The sequence below is a fragment of the Rhipicephalus microplus genome, chromosome 5 (genome assembly GCF_043290135.1).
Source record: "Rhipicephalus microplus isolate Deutch F79 chromosome 5, USDA_Rmic, whole genome shotgun sequence".
In the NCBI taxonomy this organism is placed as follows: domain Eukaryota; kingdom Metazoa; phylum Arthropoda; class Arachnida; order Ixodida; family Ixodidae; genus Rhipicephalus; species Rhipicephalus microplus.
In genome coordinates, this window is record NC_134704.1 from 31,185,517 (window position 1) to 31,212,213 (window position 26,697).

Below are 26,697 nucleotides of genomic sequence, written 5' to 3' on the forward strand. Positions count from 1 at the left end.
AGTGAAGTAATACGAAGTGAATTGAAGTGAGTGAGTGAGTGAGTGAGTGAGTGAGTGAGTGAGTGAGTGAGTGAAGCCGCTCAATCGCTCGCTCTAGGACGAGCGAAACTAGGACGATTACCTTCATTTCTCCATCAACGGAGTCTCACAGGCGCGAAGTTAATGGCCGAATGACACGGGTTTCTTTTTTCAAGATCAAGGCTGTGCATCACTCACGCTGTGCGCGTCGAGACGGGCGCACACACGGAAAGGACGGGAATCAGCGGGGGCCGCCGATGGACGTAATGAGAGCAGGACGCCACGCCTTTCCATAATTTAAAAAAAAAAATAAAGACAGCATCGCGTGACCGACAGTGTATATACAGCCGAGAACCCACGCCCTACAAAAAAGTGTCGACGAATTTAGCGACATTTCGTCGATTCACCGCGAGCCTCAAGTTCCCCATCTTTCGCCTTGGCCTCCTATAGCTCCCGTAGAAGAGCTGCGCCAGACATCGATCCTCGACGCAAACTCTCTTTTATAGAGCGAAATCTTACACGAGTTGCAATATCTCGTGAATCTCCGGCACGGCATCGAAATCCACCAAAACATCGCAATCACGCCTCAGAGACACGGCGCGGACTGCGACTCCACGCAGAAAAAGCAAGAGATTAAGAGGCCGGGGATAAAGCGCGGGGACGCTTGTTGCGCTCGGCTCGAGGCTGTCTCGGCCCACATTTGTCGGTCAGCCAGATCGGGGTCACGAAACCTCACGGAGAAGAGAGAGTGGTTGGAGTAGCCGAGCCACTGCAGCAGCCAGCAGCCGACGCTCTAAAATTAGACCTTTCTCAGCCGCCGTCTCGATCGCCGCACCGCCTTTGCCGCCGCCTGGAGCGACCAGACACTTTCGTCGTCGTCTCACTCCGTCGCCTCGCCGAAGAGTGACCACTGCTTTAGCCGGCCCGGGCAAGGACCACGTGAGGGACTCCACGGCACACGGTGCGTGTTATAACGCCGTAGTTATTAGCGAGGAGTGGGTGACAACGATTTCGCACCTTCAGGGGACACAAAAGTGAAACGGTTAAATAGTTTGGACTGATAAATTATACTCTGCGGCAAACTTAAGAGTCATTAACCTAATCACCGTAGGCTTATTATTAATGAAAAAAATTATTAACGAAAAAAAATGACCCGAGTGTCATGCACTTCTGAATTTCCCGCGAGATCTCCGGTGGAGACGTCAGAGATTTCAAGGTGCTTTTTCGAATCTTGCCTCAGCGAAATTCATTGAAATTTGGTTTGTCAAGTCCTTAGCTTCTTCGGAGAACAAATTGCTTCGTTTTCATCGATTAGGGATTACGTAGTTCTTAGCAGACGCAATCAACACCTGTACGACGTCACGGTGACATGTGCGCATTATACTTTCAGGTAGGGTCGCCCCCCGTATTTTGTTTTTGCGCGTTTTCTCGCTTATATATAGAGTATTTTCGCAGCAAGCATGGCGTTTTTGGTATCGCCACAGAGTAACTAATACGAGAAAAATATCTTTCATTAGTGCCGTATTAACGCTTTCCGGCCGCTCACGATGATGATGTGTTATGTTTTAATGCGCAATAACCAGCTGTGGCTCGACAGCGCCAAAACTAAGCAATGTTCGCAAGCGATGGTGTGTTCAATGATAATGGGTAAATACAAGGTAGCTGAGAAGGAACTTAAATCAATAATGAATATGCGTGATATGACTGAAAAAAATCACGAGGGGGATGTGAATAGTCTGCAACGAATCTGAATATCTTCGATTCGTGATGCTCACGAGCATGACGGCAAAAGCTGAAATTTCGAGAGTGAGTGAGAATTTATTAGAGGGTAGAGAGGTCGGCCTGAGCTAGTTCGCTCTAGCCTGCTACACAGGTGATAAGGGAAGGGGGAAGGAAAGAGGGATGAAGGATGATGATGGTGACAAGACGAGGTGGTGCGTATGTACAGTACTCACTTTGCATGGTACCCTACAGTCTAGTATCTAGTCCAGCGTTTTTGATAAAGTCTAAAACAGCCTGTGTAGCAGTTTTTGACACTGTTTGGTCGTTCATTGCTGACAATATGTGGCTTTCACTAAATGGGGTTCGTCCGATGCTTGCCAACGTTGCAGTTAGCATTTTTCTTTGCGCCACGTATAATGCGCAGTTTCAACCTTTCTCATTGTACGAAGTGACACCAGTATTTACAGTGGTCGGCTTTCCAATACTTATCCATACTCTTGACCGTGTAGTGAAAGTGGTTTTTCGGGGAGGACGCAACGAATAAGGCTTTCATATACGCATCCTTATGACGGTGGTCACATGAGTGACAGTATCGAAAGCGTCTATCTGAGAACACTTGGAAATTGGACGCATCATTCGTTTGTGCAGTGTCATCTGCTAAAGTGTTTCATTAGTTTATAGCATAAGGCGGGAAAAAGAAAAAAAAATTAAGCAAGTGCTTACGGGTTCGCCTATAGATTACACAACGTGGGATGTGTTGTGAGTATTTCGAAACAGAGAAAATGGAAACTGGCCTAACAGAAACGGGCAACTTCGGGTGAGTGTAATTTAACAATGTCGCTGTTGTGCTATATCGAATAGTGATTCAACGTAATTTATTATAAGGAAATGTGTTACGTTCAGATCACTCCATCTCCTGAAGATAATTCAGACACGATGGTTGCAGCAACTTGTGTTCGCTCTGACACGATCGTGACAGATGTGAGAAACCGAGTACCACAGCATTTTATTAATACCACGTAGATTAACTTCGTGGCAAGTAAACGTTCCGCCCTCAATGTCAAATCTACAAGACTTAACCAACGAGTAAATGAAAGCTCCTACGTGGCTCGAAGTGGTATCTTTTCGAGATGGATATGTTCCAACTAGGCCGAATCGCAGTTTTGCTTCAAAGTGCTAAAGACAATAAAATACTCGCCATGACATTTAGACAATCAGACGCCTAATGCTACGCATAAATCAAATTTTTGAGATGACGCCTGTTACTGTAGTCTCGAAATCCCGGCCAATTCACCACGGTGGTGTAGTGATACTCAGCTGCCGACCCGAAAATCGCAGGATCGACTCCCAACTGCGGCGGTCGCATTTCAATGGAGGCAAGATGCTGAATGCCCGTGTGCTTAGATTTAGCTGCGCGTTAAATAACCGCCAGATTGACGACATTTACAGCTGAGCCCTCTCCTGCGGCGTCTCCCACTGATATCGCGGTTGACATGAACCCTGAAAAAATTATTATTACTATCAAATATCAGCAACACCGCATACTTATGTTTCGCCACAGTGTTTACACTACAGGTAGTTTGCGGTATATACACAACACCCCGATGGGCTGACAAGGAAGTACTTCTTGAGGTGGTCGCTACTGCCGTATATACGTATATGCTGTAGAACGACTGACGTAGCTCTGCGACTCCGAGTGTGTTCACCTCTAGGCATACTATACGAATGTCGCTGCCATGTTGGCGCCCGTTCAGTGACCCCTGAACTTGAGTGCCCGCTGCGACAAACGGGTCGCACCGAAGTCGGCCAGTTCGTACTCGTACGAAATCGGCGTTAGCGAGTTGCGATGCGAGCCAGACAGGGCTGCTTTCGTAGGCTTGTAAACATAGGCGTGCGCCGGTTTCCTCTTCAAGGGGGTTGGAAAGGTGGGGCGGGGGGGGGGGGTATCCTTTCGCCTACCTCTGTATTAAGTAAACGTGTGGGGTGGACTTGTGCCCCCCCCCCCGCTCCTCCCACGTCGTCCGCACGCTTTTACGCTTTACGTATTGCGCAGTATAATGACCATTCTCACGTAGGCACTCTCAAAAAGCGGACTAAGAGTGGTTATTCATACAGTAAGGTACAAGTCTAGTTTCTACACTGGCAAGCATTGCATGTCATAGCGCCGCTTTCCTTGTTATATGCCAGATTAACCGAGCCTAACTATGCGTGCGGAAGAGTGACCATTTGTTAGAGTTATGCAGTCGGATTGCTGAACGCCAATAAGAGCCCTTTGTCGGGTCTTTGTAGCCCTTCGCCCCTGCTTCTCGTTTCTGTAATGGAAGCAAAGTAGCTTCAAACGCAAGAACTTGATTTGTGCGGCCTTCAAAGGATTTACTGCTATATTTTGTAGTTCGCAGATCAGTAACGATGCCGATAAAAGCATTAAGTAAGCAGGATCAATTAATTGTTCATTATATGTAGCTGATTCTACAAACTCGCCGAGACATTGTTCTGTGAGAAGTTAACAAAAATATAAAATATGAAATTGTTATTACTAGACCAATTGTTATTAAACGGTAAAGCATATGTGAAGCTGGAAAACGAATAGTTTTTTTTTCTAAATTTCATTCTTAAAGGTATAAGTTCTTTTACACAACGACACGTTAAACACCACGTCTGACCTTTCCTTACCACAACAAGTTAACTATATAAAATATGCGCGAACTTAAGCGAGCATTCCTTCGATTTCTCCTGAAATTCGCAACGGCAATGCGAGGATCATATATTTTCCCGATTGTGGAGCAACATTGTTGCCAAAAAAAAAAAAGAGGTACATAACGCAAACAATGCCGAGAATGCTACTGAGAATACGTCGAGACTCGTGGGGCACCCTAAAAACAACGTTTCTCACGCCGCACCATAGCTAGAAAAAAAAAGATTAATATTACTCGTACGTGATTTACTCGAAGCGCATGTATATAGGAGGAGAATTAGAACTATCACACGTCTATCAAAGCTAAGTCTGCCCTCACGACATTCTGCGCGTGGAAAATGTTTGGCTGGCTGCACGTTCAAAACTAAACGTAAGGTTTTTTTTTTTTTTTCGGGTGTTCGATGTTACAACGTAAACTTGAGTATGTAGAAAAGAAATTGTACGACTGCTTGTCCTTTCGTGATTCGTGAGAAGCACAACAATTACCAACTTTGTGTCTACTATCACCTACAGCTTTTTGTGATGAAGAGCCATTGATAAAAGTAGGCATGGCATACTCCTGCTTCACCATTCAGAGAAGTGCGTCTTTCGGCTGCGTGCTGAAGTTCTCCCGCAAAACACCTAACCCTTCAAACCTCTCTGATTGATAATTGCGAGTGTTATTCCCATTCAACGAGGTGCTTGAACTTTGGGAACTATTTTAGACAGCTTGTACTAGGCACTTAATAGTAATCAATGTGACCTCTAAACATTTAACAAAGACTGTTCCGTTAATCCCACTGACCTGGAGATCGCAGGCACAAAGCTGCCACTATGAACTCTTCAGCACTGATGCGAGGAAGTATCACCGTCATAGCATCGACCGTGAAAAAACCCGATCCATAAGCAACTGACATAATAGAAGGCACCTCGCGAATAGCCTGAGCCATTCTTTCTGTATAGCATTAGAAAACAGGAGCGCGAAGGTGAGACAGAGCGCACTGCGAAGTGACTGCTACAGAAGTACGAACAACGTTCTTGAAGAGATGACCTGGCAGATATTCGAGTGCAGCTTCTTTCTTAACCGGGTTCTCGGTGTCTGAGAGCTTCGGCGAAACGCGCATGCAAATGCGTTCAGGACGTCGGCTCCTAAGCACAACGAACTGGTCGCATCGGGCTGCACTGATGTTTCACACACACTGAACCGGTTTGTTTGTACTCCGTTCACGGTGTGGACCAGCTTTCTCGTACGCTGCAGCGATGTTAACGAGCACGGTGCAATATTTACCGCAGTATATTGCTCTCGTACACGGCACGAGGCATTAACCGTAACGCCATGTATTCGACCCCTCGTAATCAAGCATAACCCACAGAGTTCAATGCACGATGCAGGTGCAAGTGGGAAAGGTGCATGCGACGGCAGACTAGGTCGCACATTCCCCTTGCACTGACTGTATGCGTATACGTGCCAAAAGGTTTCGCTGATTGCTCAAAAGTATCAATTGAAGGCACGATGTGTATACGTGACATTAGGTCAAGACACAAATATAAAATGTATACTTGAGTAGCGGCTAGCATAATCGTGACAGCTTCTATAGACGGTAGGGATAGAAGTGGCATTGATAACTGTGCCGTTCAACATTGTACTGGTACGCATTGTGTACCACTAAAAGGTTTGCTGCTGCAATCTGCAGATGTTATAACTGTAGTTATAAAACTACAGTCCGCCAGCAGCCGAGACACTCCTCAACCAGTTCCCAACGGAGTTTGATGATGCTAGGTTTAAGATTCGAGAGGTTACGTTAAACAGCGCAGCCAATTAACCGCAGATGGCCGTATACATAGCCCACGGCATAGCAAGTAAGTAAACACTGCAGAAAGCCAGCAGCTCCCCAACCACAGACACAGTCGCTATTGCTTTCCTCCATCGTGACTTGCACGGAAATTTTCGAACACTGCCGGCCAAGCCATCGACACGCTCGTATAGCGCGGAGCTTGCGAGACAGACGTATAAAGGCACGCAGGGCGTAACCGCCACGGAACGAAGAACTTGAGCAGCGCAGGAAAGATCGTTTCTACACACCAGATTTACCGGGAAAACGTTTCGTCGCAGAGGTGACAAAAGTGGCGTGCCGTTTTTTTTTTTGTTTTTTTTTTTTCTGTGCCCACGAGAACTATCGCGACGCTGAATGCCACGCGTGCAGCGCGCGCACGACCGCGAGTTGTTCGCGTGGCGGCCACCAGGGCGCGACGCCACGCGAACGAAGTCAAGCAGCCTATCGCGGCGCGCTTGTGTTCGTAGAAGTAGCATCCATACGGTAAACCCGCAGAATGCGCAGCGTCCAGCCACACACACTGGCTCCTTTGGCTGATGCCGTCGCGGCCGGCATCCACGAGCCGGCCTCAATAAATGCCCGCTCACGCAACACTATACTTGGGAGCAGCACGAGCAGTTCCGGCGGCGGCTCTCCTTCCGGCATCGACGACCTGCCTCGCAAGTCACTTAGAGGCTCCCTTATCGCGAATTCCGCGTAGCGTATAAGCACAACGAAAGCTGTCCGCCGCCCTACGAAACCACGCCCTTGTGTTATTTCCGCCCCGGTGTAACGAGCCCTGACAACAGCGCCAGTTATTGGACGTGCACACTGCATGGGCGCACTGACAGACATCTGCGGTTTGATAACTATCCTGACAGGTCCATCACGGGCACTGGAAGATTGTCTGAAGCGAAGCGGCCAAGTTTCGACTTGAGAGACAGAGAGCGCGCTGATATCGCTTTTCCCCGATTGCGTCATCTCACGCGCCGCTTATTGAAATGTCGCGTCAGCCTCGATTGAAGTGACATTGTTTCGGCAACGAGGCTTTCGAAGCTTCCTCGACAGCGCGAGGGGGTAGAGTCAAAAGTTGAGCGTGCTTTGCAACCACGCCCTCTATACAATACACGTCCCAAGTCGAAAATCTACGATGACGGCGCTTTTTAATCGTCTTCTTCTTCTTCTTCTTCTTCTTCTTCTTCTTCTTCTTCTTCTTCTTCTTCTTCTTCTTCTTCTTCTTCTTCTTCTTCTTCTTCTTCTTCTTCTTGAAACGACGTAAGATAGAAAGAAGCTGTAACTGAGGGCGTGGCCCTTTCGAGAACGTCTGCAGACATTAAATTTGTACGCAATATGGGACGGTTCAAATGCGTGCCGAAGCCAACGTTTATATCGTTATAAACGGTCAAAAGGAAGTCGGGAATACACGTTGGAATACACGAACGTTTCTGCGCGAGCACACACAATGGCAATGCGTGAATGAAGAAGTCTAACAGAAAAGGAAAGAAAAACAACGAGAAGATGTTAAGGCATCGCCTAGTTTTAACCACGCCATCTTCCACTTTCTCCACAAGCGAAAACAGCAAAGGTGATGTCTACCACGCACCGGAGCGTCAGTCGACAAGTCAGTTCCTTTTTAAGCATCAATATAGAATTTTCATGGGTATTATCATGAAACGTTGCCGCTGGAAAGTAGCAGAGTACGGACACCGATGGAGTTTCTCAAGTATAGGGCCCGGTAAGGAACTAAGCGCTGTAATCTTGACTTTAAAAATCGCAACGAACCCAGCACAGGAGCTGCTGCAAGCAGTGGGGAGCATCCTGCGGCATATTAAGAGTGTGTGTAATAATACTTCAATGTTAAAAATTAAGAGGCGGGAGTTTCGATACGGATGCGAGTAAATGATGTGGTGCAAAAAAGCACGACACCTGGCTTTCCATCATTCGTTTTTTTTTTCTTATGCGTGGCGGTTGGGTATCAACTTTTCCCATTTTTTACGCCTCTGCGTGTTCCGCGTTCAAATGAATCTCCTGAATTCACTGACCTCCCTCCTCATCTTTGCACTGCATTTGTGTGAGTACGTAGTATTTCCTGCATAACAACTTTCGCTATTTTTATGTATGACAATTGTGAGTGTACATATCATTACGTTTCTTGCTTTATATTTGTACGTGAAAATTATCATTAATTTTGGTTCGACGACACATATGTAGGTCAATGTGGCCATTCTCTTTCACACTCCCCGCGGTTGCGGTATAGCTGCTGCAGCCATTTTCCCACGTTTAAAAAAGTGAGACGTGCACGCGCACTTTAAGAAACTGCTTCAGCATCCACCGCAAAAACAGCAGTGAAAGCAGTAGTCACGCGCAGTACAGCCCGAAACACACGCCGTCAACCACGTAAATTTAATCTTCACCGGTATCAGGAAAGACCATCGCGTTAAAATCTATGACGCCTTCACTCCCTTCTGGGAGGCGCAACGAAAGCGTGTAAAAAGAAGCCAGGCTGTCTATTCTGTAAAGCCTCTTCGCGGGGGTCGTGCCCCCTTTCGTCGCTCACGCGAGCTACACCACGACTTGTTCCGCTTTTCGAGCTCGCGAAAGCCTAACGAAGCCACCACGGCAGACGCTCCGCTCCGGTAGCTGAAGCAACGTCGCCCGAGTTTGCATCCTCGCTCCGTCTTATCTCTTAGCGGAACGAGAAGGGCGATGAGAAGAGGACGCTTGCCTGTCATGAGCGCTCTATTATTGTGTGCACATGGCATTGCGTGCGCTACGGATCTACTCACCTTATATGTATGGATTTTTCCGGTAGTAACCACCATAAGAAACGACGGCACTGGATTAGCCACACAGCATCACTATCACCAACCGTTCGCCTACCATGCATGAAACTGATAGTCTACATAGATTACGAGGATTATGAGGGAAGCATTTTAAACTGAACAGCCCTGCAAGTATATAAGATTTGATTTTTGGTAATCAGGCTCTTTAGCATGTGTAGGATCACTTTTACATGGGTTAATTACTAACCGTGTACACTTCATGGTGAGAGGGAAATTTACAGAAGAGCAGAAATGCATCGGACCGTAACGTGACGGCAAGCATTACCATGAGTAAACGTTGGGCTAGTTGGTAATTCATGGCTACAAGAACTGCGCGAAAAAGAGGAAAGGACACAGAAGGCACACGTGTACAAGCGCAGACTAGCAACTGAAGGTTTATTGAAGGAAACACAATTATAAGAAACGGCGTAAACGATTAGAGGTCGGCAGTTGGATAATTTATCTCTGGTTGGCGGAATACGCCCGAAGGCCTCGCCACACGCGTGTCGCCATACTTGTGGATATAAAAAGCCTCAGCAATCTCACTCGCTGTCCTATCTCTCTCTATGCCGGGACAACACCTTTGTTTTGCGAAGGAAAGGGTGACACTAGTAATCTCTGCAGTGTAGGCACAGATTCGACGAAGAGTGGGCCTTCAGCGATATCCAGTGATTCATTAGACGGTTATTCAAACACCTCCCGGTTTGCCCAATACAGCACTTACCACATGACAAAGGGATTAGATATACCGCATCCTTTCCACATTCGACTAACGCTTCCCGCTGAATACCCTAACGTTCCCTCCAATTTTTTTTTCTTTGCCTTCAATTTTTTTTATCCACCGCTGCGCAGTCTCGGCCCAACTTACTCCTGGACGAAAAAAACACGTTAACACTAAATCTGTTTCTCACCTTTTTCGTACGGTGGGAGAAGGCATGAAGATATGGAATGCACGTAAAAAGCAAACCCTTATCGATGCCGACCGCGTCACTACCGCCCTGTTTGGGTTTATTTCTTTAATAATCTTTCACTAAGAATACTCAGCTTTATTTCTAGAGAGTTTGATAACATAAACCTATAGTGATCCAGCCATCAAACGCCTCCGATATTTGATGAGGCCTCCACCACTTGCGCAAAGCAGATTCCAGACATGAAGTGGCGACACCATTTTTGACTTTATAACTTTGAGTGACACGAATGAAAATCAAGAATGGGCTTAACCGACCTAGGCGAATACCGCCAGCACGTGTGCTCATGCCCAATATTATTTTTCAAATCTAGAAACTAAATGCAGTCATCATTTGCGACTTCAAGAGTAAATTTCAAACCCCGTCCCTTCCCTTTAAGCATTTTCAGCACATCGACTCTAGAACTCACGCCATTGAGCTTGTGCGTGTTCCTTCTGTGTTTTTGTCTCTTTTTCCCGCAGTGTTTGTAGTCATTACCAGATCGCGAGAACCAGCTAACTCCCGTTTTTAAAAATAAATGTGCGCAATCATCCAGCGACGTTAAGAGAGAAGAAACTAGTGAATTAAGGAACAAGCGGAGCTGACTGATATCTTGATTGACATTAAAAAGGTAAAAAGTTGACATATAGACGTGGACCATTTGACAAGTATGATAGGCAGTGGGGAATCTTGGATTTGTAGTAAAACAGAAGACAATACACCCGCGGCGTAGTTAAAAGGTTTGCAGCTACCGCTTGGAATTGCAAAGGCAGGAGCCATTGAAGGTCGTTGCGAAAGGCTTCGTTGTTCAGTGGACACACTCGTGATTATGATGATGGTACTGATGACGACGGTAGTTATGAAGACTTAGATACGCTGAACATCCGTGTATGTAGAACTTCAAAAGTTGGTGCAACGTTGCTTCTAGTGATTTAGATCTATCAATATCCGAGAAATGAGTTTATCGAAACGCACCAAGGCAATTAATCTCTGAGCAGATGCGTAAGCATTCCGAATTTTTCCGATTGAAAATCATCAGTTTGCTAATTGGCAGAGACGTTAAAAAGTTAGAAACTATGCAGCGTTCGTGGTGTGCGGTACTGTGTTCCTTATTCGTGGCTTCTTTTCTTTTCATGCATTTCGTGCGCTATTCGAGACAACGCTTTTCCGAGACGCAACAGGAACAATACCAGGGTACCGTACAGCAACTCCTTTGGGAAAGTACGTCGGAAGCGAAGTCGCCGGATCTGCATATACCGCTCCACTCTGTCTCTTTGCGGAAAGGGAAAGACGCTGACAATACGCTGCACGTATGCGCGACCTCACAGAAGGACGTTCTTATACGACACGCACGCGCTGCATCTGCTGCGCAGGTCCACGACCTTATCGCTAGTAGTGTACAGCGCTCGGCAGCAAAGCACTGCACGCAACTACAGAAAACCGCCTGCGAACCTGCGGTTGTGTCTCGGCTTCTCTCGGCGTTTTCCCGTGCGCTATTCGAGACGCAACAGGAAGAGTTCCCGAGCATAAATAGCAAAAAAAAAAAAAAAACGAAGCAGGCAGTTCGCTTCTCTCCTGTGCCGTGGCACACGTGCTTTTTGAAAGCCAGTCCGGCAACGGAAGAGGTCACACCAAACTTTCTTTACTGTCTTTTTTTTTTATTTTTCTCTTCTAAGCTGCCCTGGCTTTGACGGTTACGCCTCTGGGTGCTAAAGCAGGGTACCGTTTCTCGGGGGATGAGAGCGACGCTCCAGATGTGTGCTGTAGCGAGAAGCTATTCCGACGTCTTAAGAGAAAATGCGCGCGTCGGAAGCCGCTGCCGCTATGAGTGGTGTTGATCCGGCGCGTTTCGATGCACGAGAAAAATTTCGTAAGATTAGTCCACAGCAGCAGGAGCTCTTCGTATACATGCATAACTGACTACGCGAGATATTGAAAAAAAAAGGGAACAAGAGACACATACAAACAAGACAAACTGTGTCCGAGCGTGTTCTGAAGTATTTGTCTCTCGATTGTTTAACCTTGGTTGATTGATATGTGGGGTTTAACATCCCAAAACCACCATATGATGAATTGCAGAAGGGTTGACAGGCGGGCTAGTTGGTACAAATTCATAATGAAATAATTGGAAGCGAAAACCAACGGGACACAAGAAAGAGACAAACAAGCGCTTGTTTGTCTCTTTCTTGTGTCCCGTTGGTTTGCGCTTCCAATTATTTCACCATATGATTATAAGAGACGCCGTAGTGGAGGGCTCCGGAAATTTCAACCACCTGGGGTTCTTTAACGTGCACCCAAATCTGAGCACACGGGCCACAAACATTTCCGCGTCCATCGGAAATGCAGCCGCCGCAGCCGGGATTCGATCCCGCGACCAGCGGGTCAGCAGCCGAGCACCTTAGCCACTGGACCACCGCGGCGGGGCGATCCTTTAACCTTACGCGCTGCCACTACGTATGAACATTCACATCACCAATTAGTACGCACTACTTGGCTAACTCCATCTTATTTATTTATTTGCTTAACTATTGATTGATTGATTGATTGATTGATTGATTGATTGATTGATTGATTGATTGATATCGCGGGCAACGCAACGGTCTCACCTACACTTCACCATTATAAAATTCAAAAGACTTGGTGACACGGTGAATGAGCGGTACTGAGAAAAATATGGAGTTCTACAATTTCAATAAATCGCATACGTTATACTTGTGCGCGTGAACATCTTGACTCAATGGGGTTGCTGATTTCGCAGTTTTTATGAAGCGAAATCAATGCCTGCACCGCAAACAATAGACGGAACGGCGATTAGACAAATAAGGAGCCATTGTTCCTATAGTACACATCAGTAAACCTAACCCTCTCTCTCTATCTTTCATCTCCCCCATCCCCCTCCCATGCGCAGGGTAGCAAACCGGCGGCCTATAGGCTGGTTAACGTCCCTGCCGTTCTTTTCCTCCTATTTTCCTTCCTTCCTAACGATTTGATAACGTTTTCTTGTCATTTTCTCTGTAATAAACTCTCTTGATCACAGGAAATACAGATGGAGTATTGGGGAAGGTCGTTTTTTTTTTATCTTATCGCCACATTCCGCAGGCGTGTGTTCCTTTTTTCAGAGCTTAAGAGAGTCACGCGCAATTTGATAAAGGTTCACGGCGAATGCCACCGTGTTCCTTGAAACTGTTTTGCCGCAGGAAGTAAGCGGCCAAAACCGACTCTGATAAAGTTGATAGTCGGCGTTCGTGATGTACATTTCCTTGTACCTTGTGACTATTTGCATGCGTAGACATTTTTTTTCTTTTTTTTTTTTGCTCTAATACGAAATCCCCACCAACTATATTGACTGTGGGTCAACTTTCGACAATTCTGAGCCTTCGTATCCTCTTCTTTTCTTCTTTTTATCCCTTCTATCCTTCTACTCAAAGTAGCCTATATTAAACACACGTCTGGCTGCCCTCCAGCCCCACCATTACCCTCTTTCTCTCTCTCTGTCACTGATCGCCACATTGTGGCTGGAAGATTCAGTCGCAACAAGGCTTCAAAATGTAAGGCCAAAGTAGGCAATATTCGAATAACGTACGCTAAGTTCGCCCACGTTGCGGGCGTAGCGTTAGCGTTCGTCACTCAATAGAAGCCCGCAAGAGATGAGCGTTCAACGCATGCGTCACGCGAACGTAAAGTTTTGCGCACGCTATTCGAAAACTCCCAACGTTTACGTCCATTGCTTTTGCCCGTGCATATACGTTCTATACCATAATTCTTTATTCTTTATTCTTTATTCAGTGAGTACCCCGCTTTGCTCAAAAAGGCGTTACAGCAGGGGGGTTACAGACTGGAATAAAACAATTCTTCGTTTATACAGCACACTTGCTCGTCATGCAGCTGGTTCCAATCTCTAATGGTCATAACAAAAAAGGAATTATAAAACATGGTCGTTCTTGCTCGATACTCTTTCACTTTGCGTCGGTGGTCATGTCGACTAGATATGTAGCTGGGTTCACTGAAATAGTTATGACGGTCAATCCCAGTCCGCCCATGAAAAACAGAAAAGAAAAACTTCAAACGCAGTTTTTTCCTGCGTAAAGAAAGCAATTCCCAACCCAATTCAGCTTTCATAGCACTGCAGCTGTCTCTCCGCTCGTACCGCCCTAAAACAAACCGCGCAGCTCTGTTTTGTATTTTTTCAAGCTTATCAATCAAGTTCGCCTGCATCGGGTCCCACACAGGACATGCGTATTCCAAAATCGGTCTAATACATGTGAGATAGGCCGTATTTTTTAATGTTCGGGGTGCCAATCTTAGGTTCCTCTGAATGAAATTTAGAGCCCTTGCCGCTTTGCTAACAACGTGATCAACATTGGCATTCCATGAGCAATCATGCGACAAAACAACGCCAAGATATTTGCATGTTGGTTCGGTAATAACAATATGCGTATCTATGGTGTACGCCGTTACTATTGGTTTCTTTTTTTTGGAAACACGCATATGAACGCACTTTTTGGGGTTTAGCGTCATTTGCCACTTGTGGCACCACTGTACAATACAATCCAAATCGTTCTGCAAATAAGCACAGTCACCTTTGTTCTGAATCTGTCGATATAACACACAATCGTCGGCAAATAAACGCATGCGCGACGAAATACCCACAGAAATATCATTTACAAAAATAAAAAATAAGAGAGGCCCAAGGACAGAGCCTTGGGGCACGCCTGATGTAACGTTAACATAGGATGAACACTTCCCATTTAAAAGAACGCATTGACGCCTGTTCAGCAAGTAATTGGTTATCCAGATGAACACATTTGGGTCGAAATTTAGAGTCTGTAATTTAGCCAGGAGAAGGGAGTGTGACACGGTGTCAAAGGCCTTTCGAAAATCTAAAAACACGCAATCTGTTTGTCCACCTTCATCAACGTTGGAAGCCAGCTCGTGAAAGAACTCTACAAGTTGCGTCGTACAAGAAAAACCTTTACGAAAACCGTGCTGCTCATTTATTAATACATTATTAGCAGTAAGATGGGTCAATATGTGCTTGGATAAAATGTGCTCGAAAATTTTGCATGCCACTGACGTCAATGAAATGGGTCGGTAATTTGTTACATCTTTTTTTGAGCCACCCTTATGAACCGGAACAACATGAGAAATTTTCCAATCTTCGGGTAGAGTTCCCGTTGAAAGGGATTTTGAATAAATTATATAGAGGTAAAGAGAAATTGGCAGTGCGCATCGCTTTAGAATACGAGGAGAGATGCCATCAGGACCAACTGCTTTGGATTCATCTTGGTTTTCGAGAAGAGAACATATGCCACGGACACTCAGTTCTACCGGTGGCATCAGCGGAATCGTGGTTGGGTGTGGTTTTGAAGGAACGTCAAGCTTGGGCAAGAACACAGACTGGAAATATTTGTTTAAGCAGGTAGCTTTTGCTTCCTCATCAACCACAACCATATTATTAAAGCTTAGTTCAGCCACTCCAACATGATCAGACCCACACTCTTTGATATAATGCCAGAAACACTTTGAATTAGTTTTCATTTTATTGCTGAGCCCTTCGAAATATTTCGTTTTTGCGTTTTCCACACATGATTTATACTGCTCCGTTAATGCTTGTAATTCTTTCACGTGGTCACTGCTTCCAGATTTCTTTAATTTACGAAAAACCCGTCGCCTTTTCCGGATTAATCTCAAAATACCGGACGTCATCCATGGCTTCTTGCGTTTACGAAGCTCTCCGGCTTGTTTCGCAGGTATATACTTATCTACGAGTGCTAACAACTTGTCCTTAAAGCTAAGCCATAAATCATTCATACTGTAGTGTTCAGATAGGCATTCAAACACGGGCAAATAATCTTCTAGCTTTTCAACTATTCTTGTGTAGTCACCCCTACTGAACAGAAAAACCTTTCTTGCCGCACTATTTGAGGTGTTTTTACATTCTTTTTTGATTTCTGCAACAACAGCCATGTGGTCGCTGATTCCTGGAATAACATTGACGTTATTCACCAAACTGGGTGAATTTGAGAACACAAGGTCAAGAAGGTTATTATTTCTAGTTGGGCAAGTAACAAACTGGGAAAGGCCGTAGTTGTCTATTATATTTTTCATTTCTATGTTTGTGCGGCACCCAGTGCCTCTTACGCATATTCCATCATGCCATTCTAAGTCTGGCAAATTAAAGTCCCCAGCAAGAAGGAATGTTCGGTTTGAAACTTCCGAGATAATTTCATTTAACGACTGAAGTGTTTTGTAGTCCGAGTTTGGGGGTCGATAAAATGCACCTACAGCGAATGAAGAATTATCATCTAGGGTAATCGTGCACCAAACAGATTCAATATCGCACTGAATGTCGAGGGCAGCAAATTTCAAAGAACTTCGCACAAGTAAGAATACACCGCCCCCATGGCTTGGTCTATCTTTGCGGTACGCGACAAAGTCACTTGGAAATACTTCACAGTCGCTGATATCACGGTGCAGCCACGATTCTATGACGATAATGACCGACTATGCTCGAGAAAAACTGTCGAACGTTTCTTGTAACATGCAGCTCGTGCTTTAACAAATAAAAAAGACTTGATCACAGCACACATCCATGGGTGAGACAACCCGACAGGCTATCACCGTGTGAACAAAATTTTGTGCTCCCCGATATCGCATACCGCAGCTACAAAGGGTCACAAAAATCACCGACGGAGTTACTGAAAGATGCCAGACTTGCCTCTTGCGAGACGGTCTACGGACAGCTAGTATATGCCAGCTGTCCGTGCTACGTCACAGAACAGTCTTCTTGTACATTTTCTCACGTATAACTCTTCAATAAAAGGAGGAATAAGAGGAGGATGAAAAGAAGGCAGGGAGGTTAACCCGGTAGGCTACCCCGCACTGGGAAGGGGAAAGGAAGGGTTTGGGAAAGCAACCTCATAATACGATGCACTTTCCATGTGACAAAATATGAAAGCACATGCAACACTGTAGCTTCCGCGGGTATTGCCGAGAAGCCTGAACAGCCCGAATACCGACCATGTTTAAGCCGAGAAATGGCGAGCGTGTGCAAAAGGGAAAGAGCTAATACCTATATTTCCTCATAAATATGTACTTACTAGGACGCTAACACGAAACAACAAGAAAAAAAAGAGAGAGAAAGAAAAACTCGGTCTGCCTGGATTTTGCGAAAATAGGCCATCACGCATAGTATTTCATTTATTCGCATGCAGGTTTCGCTCACATCACTTATGTATGCACGTTATGGCACAGAAAGCAGGCCCTCTTCACGTCCAACGAAGTCGATCTATGGAAGCGCTCGTCCAAGATGTGCACTTTACGATGATCGTGAATAAACTTTACTGAATAAAAGAGTGAGAATAATGCCAGTTAAAACTGACTTCTCTCTTCCGGCCTGCGCAAACAAGGATGGTCTTTTCTCTAAAAGACTTACATAAATGATCGTAAGGGTTTTACGCGTCAAAGCCACGGTACGATTGTTAATGACGCCGTAGTTGTGAAACATGGACATCTCGACCACCTGGGGTTCCTTAACGAGCGCCTAAATCAAGGTACACGATCCTTTAGCACTTTGCCTCCGACAAAATGCGGGTGCCACAGCCAGGATTCCATCGCGATTTTCGGGTGTACATTTGAGCTCCATAACCAATAGACAACCGCGGCGTGTTTCAGGGCCCTTAGAACTGATGCGAAGTACAGACCTGCAGCTCGCTCGATATACTTATCGCGCGCAAAGGCATGTTATTTTGATGCGGTAACCAAATACCATTTACTGCTGTACGGTCGTCAAAAAGAAAAAAAAGATTTCAGGTGCTCAGTTTATCACCAATTGCTCGATAACATTACCCAGGTATGATTAAGGAGGATTGTGAGCGATTATAGCACGTTGAACTTCCATGGGGAGGGGGGGGGGGGAATGGATCTTGTGGGAATTGAATCATCGACAGCCAAACTATAGGCATTTGTTTAGCATGTGACAGAGGAAACAAAAAATGTGCGAACGCTACAGTTTATCTGTAAACACTTGTGTGGTTAACCACCAGCCTTGTCTTGATTTTCATCTCTCTCTCTCTCTCTCTCTCTCTCTCTCTCTCTCTCTTGTTGACTTTAAGACTCATATTTCATGTAAAATGCTGCCGTAGGCAGCTGCAGTATGAAATGGTGACTAGGCGATCACATCCGAACAATCTAAAATATATACTGTGGGTATAAGCAATCGGGACAGTTGTTAAAAGAGCATATTTACGATGACAAAGAGAAACCCCTAAGCAAACACATTTGAGCCACCAAATCGACTAAGATTTGGTTTGCCATCCAAACGGCAGTTAGCAGACTCAGTCAATGACGGGATAGTTCCTTTAATCTACACGAACTGCTTACGTCACACATTGAAACCTTTGAAGACTGTGCATCGCATGTTCTTGTTTACTGTCACCAATACCAAGAAGTTCCTTACTGCTATCGATTTAGTACTTTTGTGGACGTGTCTTTTCGTCGCACATTCATCAATCTGGAGTGCCGTAGCGTCAGCTCTCATACGCGCGCCCGCCCCATCCTTCTGCCTCCGTGTCATTGACACAGCACCTCGTAACAGGTCCCGCAATCGTCGTAACGGTCCAGTGAAAACACTCAAGAGGTGCCACACACGCCATTCAACGCCGAATTTCTCTTTCTGTGCGCAGGTATCGCGTGCGCGGTCCGAAAAGCGCGCCAACCTCTTCCTCCTCACCCCGACGCCGTCGTCCAAAGTGGTGGCTGGGAGAGGAGGCGAGGCCCTCCCTCCATAAAGGAAGCGCCGGAGGCCCACCGCGCGGCCGCCACATCCAGAGAAGGCGGCGAACGCGATGAAAGTCGGGAGTGCAGCGACGGTGATGGGAGCGGCGGCACCCCGGCTGCTCTCCGTGTGGTTGGCGCTGTGGCTGGCCAGCGGTGCCGAAGCCGTCCTGCTCGGAATGCTGCTACGCCGGAGCACCCTGGGCTCTATGATACCAAAGCCGTAAGGAACACCCCTACAGTGAATCGCAGTGCTCGTTAACCCTGTAGTCCCGTTTCGCAACCCTGAAATCTGAATTAACTCTGTAAAGGGTAGGCGCAGCTTCCAGAGAAACGGGAAAAACTCCACTTTTTTAAAGGTGAACATATTCGACAAATATCTGTCTAGCTGGGTAGAAAATTCATAGGAATAAAATTTACTCTCCAGCCACATTTAGTCCAAAGTTTCTAATATTAATATTTAAAAAATAATAAAAATTTAACCGACGTTTCGGGACCAATTTGGCTCCCTTGATGGGTGACTGTTCTCAGGGGTGACAGACATTCCTGAAAAAGGGGCCGAATCGGTCCCGAAACATCTGTTCAGTTCTTGTTTTTCAATTTCAACATTAGAAACTCTGGCTACAAGTGGCTGGAGAACTTATTTTATTCGTATAAAACTCTACTATCACTTCCAGCAATAACGAGTAAACTTGTATAGAAAATTTAGAACCACATTAGATTGCAGAAATTATTTAATCACTGATTTGTTGATTTCTTCACAACTGCAATTTCACTCCCATGTGCATCAAAAACGAAACTATAGAGTCTGGCGATACTACTATTACACGGCGGCTGCATTTCCGACGGAGGCGGAAATGTTGTAGGCCGGTGTGCTCAGATTTGGGTGCACGGTTAAAGAACCCCAGGGGGTCGAAATTTCCGGAGCCTTCCACTACGGCGTCTCTCATGGTCATATGGTGGTTTTGGGACGTTAAACCCCACATATCACATAGAGATGAGCGAACAAGGTAGAAATTCTGAGAAGGCGGAAGCACAAAGGTATTTTAGGAACTTCACAGATTTTTTATCACATACAGAAAAGGACACAAGAAAAACACATTAACAGTCTATTCCACGACCATTCATTTGTAACCTAAACGATGTTCCCGAACAGGGTTCTAATTCTAGCTAGTCGTTTCGCCGTAAATTGACTTGTAGCATGTACCGCACAACAGACGTGGACGAAAAGTGAAGTGAAAAGAACGTACGTAAGCGCTTGTGCCCGTTTGTTACTTCATCTTTCATCTTCCTCTGTTTCAAATCCATACTACAAGCCAGTTCCCGAAAAGTTGCAACTCCGATTTCCCCAAGTTTACATGCGTTCGGTAAGCCGTCAATGCCCGCGCAATATCGACATTTCGCACGCAGGTCCATCAAGATATACCGCGACCTGGACAACGGCCACGGGTCCGGCCTGCGGTCGGGCTTCAAGGTTGGAATCGACGCCACCTTCGGAGGCAGCAACTCGAAGGAGCAGAAGCAGGAGGACGACGACGCCCTCGGAGACAGGTACCACCACCATCAACACGACGACTACAAGCTGCAGCAGGGAGACTACGACCTGCACAGGTGGGCTTCACCCTACAATCGCAGAGCTGTGCGACAGAGCACTGAACGAAATTTCTGCATGACCCTGGGGCTCTACGCAGGGCCGGTCAAATACTCATCGATATCAAGCACATATGACTAGTTTCAACCACTTGTTGCCCGAAACCAGATTCATTCCTTGTTATATGGTTACCTTTCCTACGTTACAGCGTGAAAATTAAATGAAATCGTTATATCACTTCATTGTATATATACAGCTTTCATGGCAATGTACGCAATGCACACTGTGAGTACAGCGTAACTGGTAGTGCATATATATGGCGTCCTGATTATGTTTTATTCGCTTTATCAGCATGGTTCATACTGTGTATACTATACTGCACTGAGAGCTACGGACTGGATAAATTCACCTCATTCGGATAAGAGCCTCGCTAGTCCGAAGCAGGTTGTAACATCTTCGTTGGCAATATCGTTATCAAAAGAGCGCCAGAAACAGTACATTCAGTATCGCAGAAACAATTTCGCTTCCGGTGATGAATGTGTTCACTCTTTTTGGCATGGTTGTCCTCTTGAAGAAAGTGTTCACGGGAGGATTTCAATTTCCGAAGAAAGTATCTCATTTTTGAAATCAGAAGAAAATTGCACGTTTCTCACGACAACAAAGATAGGAGTCAGAAATGAACACAGTAAAAGAGTAATGAATGTGTCAGGGACTTAATTTCAAAAACAAAACAAATAAGTATTACATAATTTTCTTGTATTAATACAGGGGACACGAAGTAAACTTGATGTACAAATTAAATGAAAACTATAGTCAGAGCTACCTGAAATACATTTTTTCAGTATCGGCGTTTGCCAGTTCGTGTAGTGTTAGTTCTGCTCACGCACTTATTATGTAAGGCATAGACGTGCAAAGGTACCAGATCTAAGTTTTGTAAATTGAGTGCAAGTGTTGACGTGGCAGAACAACGATCTGACTTTGAGGCACACTACAGAGAGAGACTAGAATAATTTCGACCCTCAGGGGTTGTTTGACGTGTGACTAAACCTAATTAAGCGCTGAGGTCAGATGTAATGCGCTAGATCGCACTCTCTGCTTCATTACTAGCGGAAACTTTTCTTCCTTTTCAATCTACCAGTGTTAGTTCAATTGCGTATAAAATGGTGCCTCCGCAATGATTTGCATGTCGCTCGCAGGTACCAGAAGAGTCCCTCGATCACCGTGGAAATAAGGGCAAGGGAACCACCCGAACCCCCGACCACAGAGCCACCTCCTCCCAAGGGCTTCTCGCTGAGGCGGATCGTGAAACGACGCCGCAAGGGACGGCGCACCACGACGCTGCCACCGCTGACGCTACCGCCACCGCCACCTCCGGACATGTCGCTGATGCCCACCTACCGCAAGGAGCTCATGTACCCGGAGTACGCGTTCGGCCCTTACAAAGGACACACGCTCATGGGATTCACCTACGACGGACAGGACTTCAAAAGCTAGCATCCCGAAGAAGGTTTCACACGTGCTGTCTTCGACGGAACGACACACACGCAGATCCGTCCACCGGTACCATTGAAGAAGCCGTACACACGCACACTTTTTTGACATTCCGGAAAGCAGGGTGTCCGTGGTGAAGACACCCGGACGCTGCATCTATGACTACACGCGGGCGAGTTTTCAAGCGAGATGCTCGCGTACGTTTGAACCGGTGTCCTTTCGTCCGGAGAAAAAAAACTGTAGCAAGCGAAAGTGTATCGCGATGGGATCGCGAGAAAGGATGATCGCTTACGTTAGAAAAGATTGGTATTGAAAGTTTTCCGGAAAAGAAACAACTCCGAGGGAAGTCCGGGAGGGCGCATTGCCGCAGGAGACATGTTCACGGGACGCAAGGCGTTCGTATATGTGACGTCCAAGAAAAACAAGTGCAGAGTCAGGACAAAACTAAGAGGTATATACCACCCCGGCAAATGGGGAAGGGAGAAGTCTTCGTTTGGAAGGACGACTCGGCGCGCAAGAATATTTCGCGCCTTAAAGCGCCCATGACAACGATGCCTTAATGTCACGCACGTTTTCACACTGGCCGAGTCACTTCCGGAGTCACGTCCACAGGCCACGAACATGCAGAAGTTCTGAAAGAAACACATGCATATGAGCCCTGCATATGAGCCAACTCGGTACGGCCTGCTAGCGCAGTTACAGGAGGTGTGAATGTACTAGGATACCGAATGATCATCGTTCTATAATGAGATTACCTGCGTTATACTCAACAAAACATTTACACACAGTGGAGCCTTATACACCCTACCAACACGGAGCGTATCAGTTTTTTTTTTCTTTAGAGCATTGCACATTCCATCAATATGTATTTATTCCTATTATTATTTAATCACAGTAACCCCACAGGCTCATCCCGCGGCACAGGTACGAGCAAATTTATTAAATTCACAGATAAAAATGTGCCACCACAAATAATACCTAATGACGTGCAAAAAAGGCAGAGGAAAAGCGAAGCTTGGACCGATGAAGAATCCTCGAACACGAGATGTCACTGGAGCTAGAAGAGCCAGAGTAGGGGCTCGTTGGTGTGTGCATTGTTAACACTGTGACTCGTTGTCTTGACACAGAGAAAGACGCCAAAAAACACACGTAGCTAGTACGCAACACTAGCGCGAACTAACAACACTTGTTAGTTCGCACTCGTGCTGTGTACTCGTGTGTTTTTCGTGCGTCTTTCTTCGTTTCAAAACGGCACGTCGCAGTGTCACACTGCCAATGGAACCGACGACGTCTGGACAAGCGATCTTTCCTTCTTCAAGGCTGCAACTTCCCACTTCAGCGCATTACGCGTGTCAATGTATGCAGTTGCCGTCTTGCGGAATACGACAACTTGCCAAAGCATCGGCTCCAGGAACGACCCGTGTTCGAGAATTTGTCATCTAATGACGCCCGGGTAACCAAACCAGGATTAGTGACCGAATTCAATGGCTATTCAAGGCACGCTATAAACGTTACATAAAGATAAGATGCTAACATATACGGTTCGTCAAGTCATAAACATACCCTCACAACTCGCTACATAGCCTGAGGGGTTCATACTCTGGAAAGCAAGAGGGCGGGGGGAGGCTAAATTGAAGAATATATTACTAAATCTACACAAAGTAGGCGCGATCGTTCTGCTCGAACACAAATTGTGGTTAGCCCACGAATTCGTCAAATCTTCGTGTTAACGACACCAGATGCTCTCGCAGCGACATCTCTACCAACCACACTTTGTTTCTAAATTTACAAGCCTACATATTTCTGATATGATTAGGGCTAAAAATCATTGCTCCCGCAAACGATCAAAGTAAATTGACGCACTTAAGCGTAATGACTAGCTCAATGCGATCAATCGACAAAGCCACGAAGTAAATTCCAAGTGAAAAAAAATGACGAAGTTTGGGCATATTTGCGTATAGCCGACTACGCATCTCTCTTTTAGTGACTTCGCAGAAAGTGAGATATTTTGTTCGATTTCATCTCAACATGACGTATACTGTAAACATGATTGACGCAGCGATAGAGACGAAGACTAAAGACACACACAGTGCATAGAACGGGCGTTCTGTGCTCTGAGTTTTTTTGGGTTTTTTTTTGTCTTCGTCTCTAGCGCTGCGTCAATCATGCACGCATTCCGACTGTCTCAACTTTATAGCCTACCGTAAAGCCTGATAGTTTATACTTAAAACAGTTTCTCGAGCTGTTATGCAACGAGCTCCCCCAAATGCAAAAAATCCAGATAGCAAAACACTTAATCGCGCGGTAACAAGGACAAAGGGCGGTGATGACAACACAAGCGCTTACTTCCACCTGACCATTCATTTGCGAAAACGCATAGTATGAACACTTTTTTCATGAAGACACAAAACCGTAATACTGATATCACGGGAACATGCTCATATCAGCATTACGACAATTTATGGCGTCAAGAAGGAAGTGTTTATAATATGCATTTGCGTGAGTAAATGATCAGTTGGAAGAAATAGTGCTGTCACCACCTTCCTCTGTCCTTGTTAGCGCGCGCTTAAGTATTATGCTATGGAAAACCAGCTCGCCCAAAATTCAGTGCTCCTAAAAGCCAGATAGGCCCGAAGAGACTTTTGCAGCAAAGTTCGTGGTTTAAGCAATACAGCCTACTTCGTAGGTCAAACATCGTCCCCGTCTAAGTTTCCTGCTCGTGTTTCCTGTCCATTGCATATATGCTGTCAAGATGAAACTGAATGTCGTATCATAATCAATAAAGAGGAACATCGACCGCAAACGAATAAGAAAGGGACGTTCCAGCTTCCCTGGCGGGAGCCTTGTTCATAAGGACCCGTCAAGGGAGCCAAAACGTCTATTTATTGTTCTATGCTCGGTGCTCCTCTTGTACATTTATCATGTTACTTTCAGACCAGACGGTTTTCTTTTAGAGCCTCAAATGCTTCATTTCATATAAGAAAAATATAGAAACGATGTATCTACACAAATCTGCCTAAACTCTGTCCTTCTGAATTGGAATGGGTTTGTGTTTTTGCGGGTTCATCGGATTGGACGCGATGTTGCGCATAAATTCAATTATGAGCACTAGTTGCTCGTGTGAGCAAAGGCCTACAACCCTAACGTGTCCAGAAATACGTGAATACTTGGAATTATAGAAAAGTTCGCTAAATAAATTGCGGCAAGTTCGTTCGCATTTGCTGAAAACACTTACGACTAGCTAGAGCGTGGCAATAGACATCGAATATGGTTGCCATGGTAGGCACAGAAGGTCGGGATGTATACATAGCAGACAAAAAAGACGGCGACATAAACATGATATACATAGAAGATGGAGGCAAAGACGTGGTAAACATACGATATGGAAGACATGGTAGACATAGACAACGGGAACATAGACAGCGTAAGCATAGAAAATGTAGAAACTAAATGCATCTCTGGCTCTACCGAGGGCCAGCGTAGCAGTGGGAAAGCATCTGTCACAGATAGTTTATCATTACAGCAATAGAAAGCTACAACGGCGCGCGTATATATGATATAGGCGCGTGACTGTAACGCGGGTGTCCATGGCAACGACAAAGCAACATACTGTCCAGCGCACGCGTGAATACTTTGTTCTTTTTTTTCTTACAGGCTCTTTTCGTTTGCCTATACCCCCTTTTTCGCACGACTGGCTGTGGAACGGCCCGCCTGCCTGAAAACGAACGAAGAATGCAGAAGCTGTGCATCGCGATATATAGTTGAATCTACATAGGTTTCATGTAGATAAGGCCAATAAAAAAAGTACCTTTGACAGGAGAAACACCGCCTTCGAGTACACGATCTCGCCGATTTTATTGCGTCCGTACCGTGACAATCACTGACTGAGTTATGATCTTCATTGTTGGAGGTAAGTAATATACATGTCGGCAGCAGCCGACCAACCACTTGTGTTTCTAGTCAGCTAGAGTTTGACGATTGTAGAAGAGTCGCTCGTGAAAGATTCCTCTTTACTGTAAACCATAATAGAATTCGAATAATTTATCTTCGAGAAAATACTGGTAATTGATTTTATATGAAAATAAGCAGGGATTGAGCTGATTCCCACACTCCCCTACCCCTTTCTCGCGTGTTTTTTTTTTTTTTTTGTGACAACAATGTTGCAGGTTTTCACTTTCATAAGCCATTCCAACGTGACGGTAGTTTATTAATTTAGTGTGGCCCTCTGAATACCCTCTGAATCCAGACACATCGATAATGTCAAAAACAAGGGCATGTGGCGGCCTCGAAGGCGGGTCCTATTAGTGTAGGCTATACGCCTCGTTTTCACGCTGCAGTCAATCACGACAACCACGCTTCGAACGCCTTTTATCGATGTTCTTCGTGGACAGACACAGCCTATTCTCGAAACATGACTGGGCGAGTTAGCAATCAAGCACGTTCTAGACAGATGAGACAGATTTGTCGTGAGAAATGTTCCGACTACGTGGGACGTCTTCAGAAAAACTACGCTGCCTCATTTTCTATATTATCTGTGAGATTGGAAAATGAAGGGACAGCGGCTATATCATCCAGAGGGACATTCGCTTGCTTCAAGTTTATCAAGTTTATATTTCAGTTATTAGTACAGAAAAGGGAACAGCATACAAAGTGTATATACAGGAGGAGGTCCGAAAGCACAAGGCTGCAGGGGGACCTCCTGTTCAAAATGTCATTACAATATTTACTCAATTAGCACTAACAGTGAAAACAGAGAGATGAGTAACTTGATAAAACCAACACTAACAAAGAAACAAGTAAAAAAGAAGAGTGGAATAAACAATATAGCAGGATAAAAACATAT

The 26,697-nt window shown here is 45.5% G+C and overlaps 2 protein-coding genes across 2 annotated transcripts in view; one reads left to right on the forward strand and one right to left on the reverse strand.

The window, feature by feature from the left end:
- The window catches only part of LOC119174763 (rho GTPase-activating protein 18), a 228,115-nt gene that overhangs the window by 81,455 nt on the left and 119,963 nt on the right, over positions 1 to 26,697 (reverse strand). The window lies entirely within an intron of this gene.
- Positions 783 to 24,865, forward strand: LOC119174765 (uncharacterized). The gene is made up of 4 exons (XM_037425811.2): positions 783 to 979; positions 18,682 to 18,995; positions 20,183 to 20,383; positions 21,560 to 24,865. The coding sequence occupies exons 2-4, from the start codon at positions 18,844 to 18,846 to the stop codon at positions 21,855 to 21,857; spliced, it is 651 nt and encodes a 216-aa protein (XP_037281708.1). The 5' UTR covers positions 783 to 979; positions 18,682 to 18,843; the 3' UTR covers positions 21,858 to 24,865.

Excerpts from the sequence above, each read along its gene's own strand:
- LOC119174765 (XM_037425811.2), top strand. The coding sequence starts at position 18,844 with ATGAAAGTCGGGAGTGCAGCGACGGTGATGGGAGCGGCGGCACCCCGG. Across the intron at positions 18,996-20,182 it reads GGCTCTATGATACCAAAGCC|GTCCATCAAGATATACCGCG; the intron begins GTAAGGAACACC and ends TTTCGCACGCAG. Across the intron at positions 20,384-21,559 it reads GGAGACTACGACCTGCACAG|GTACCAGAAGAGTCCCTCGA; the intron begins GTGGGCTTCACC and ends TGTCGCTCGCAG.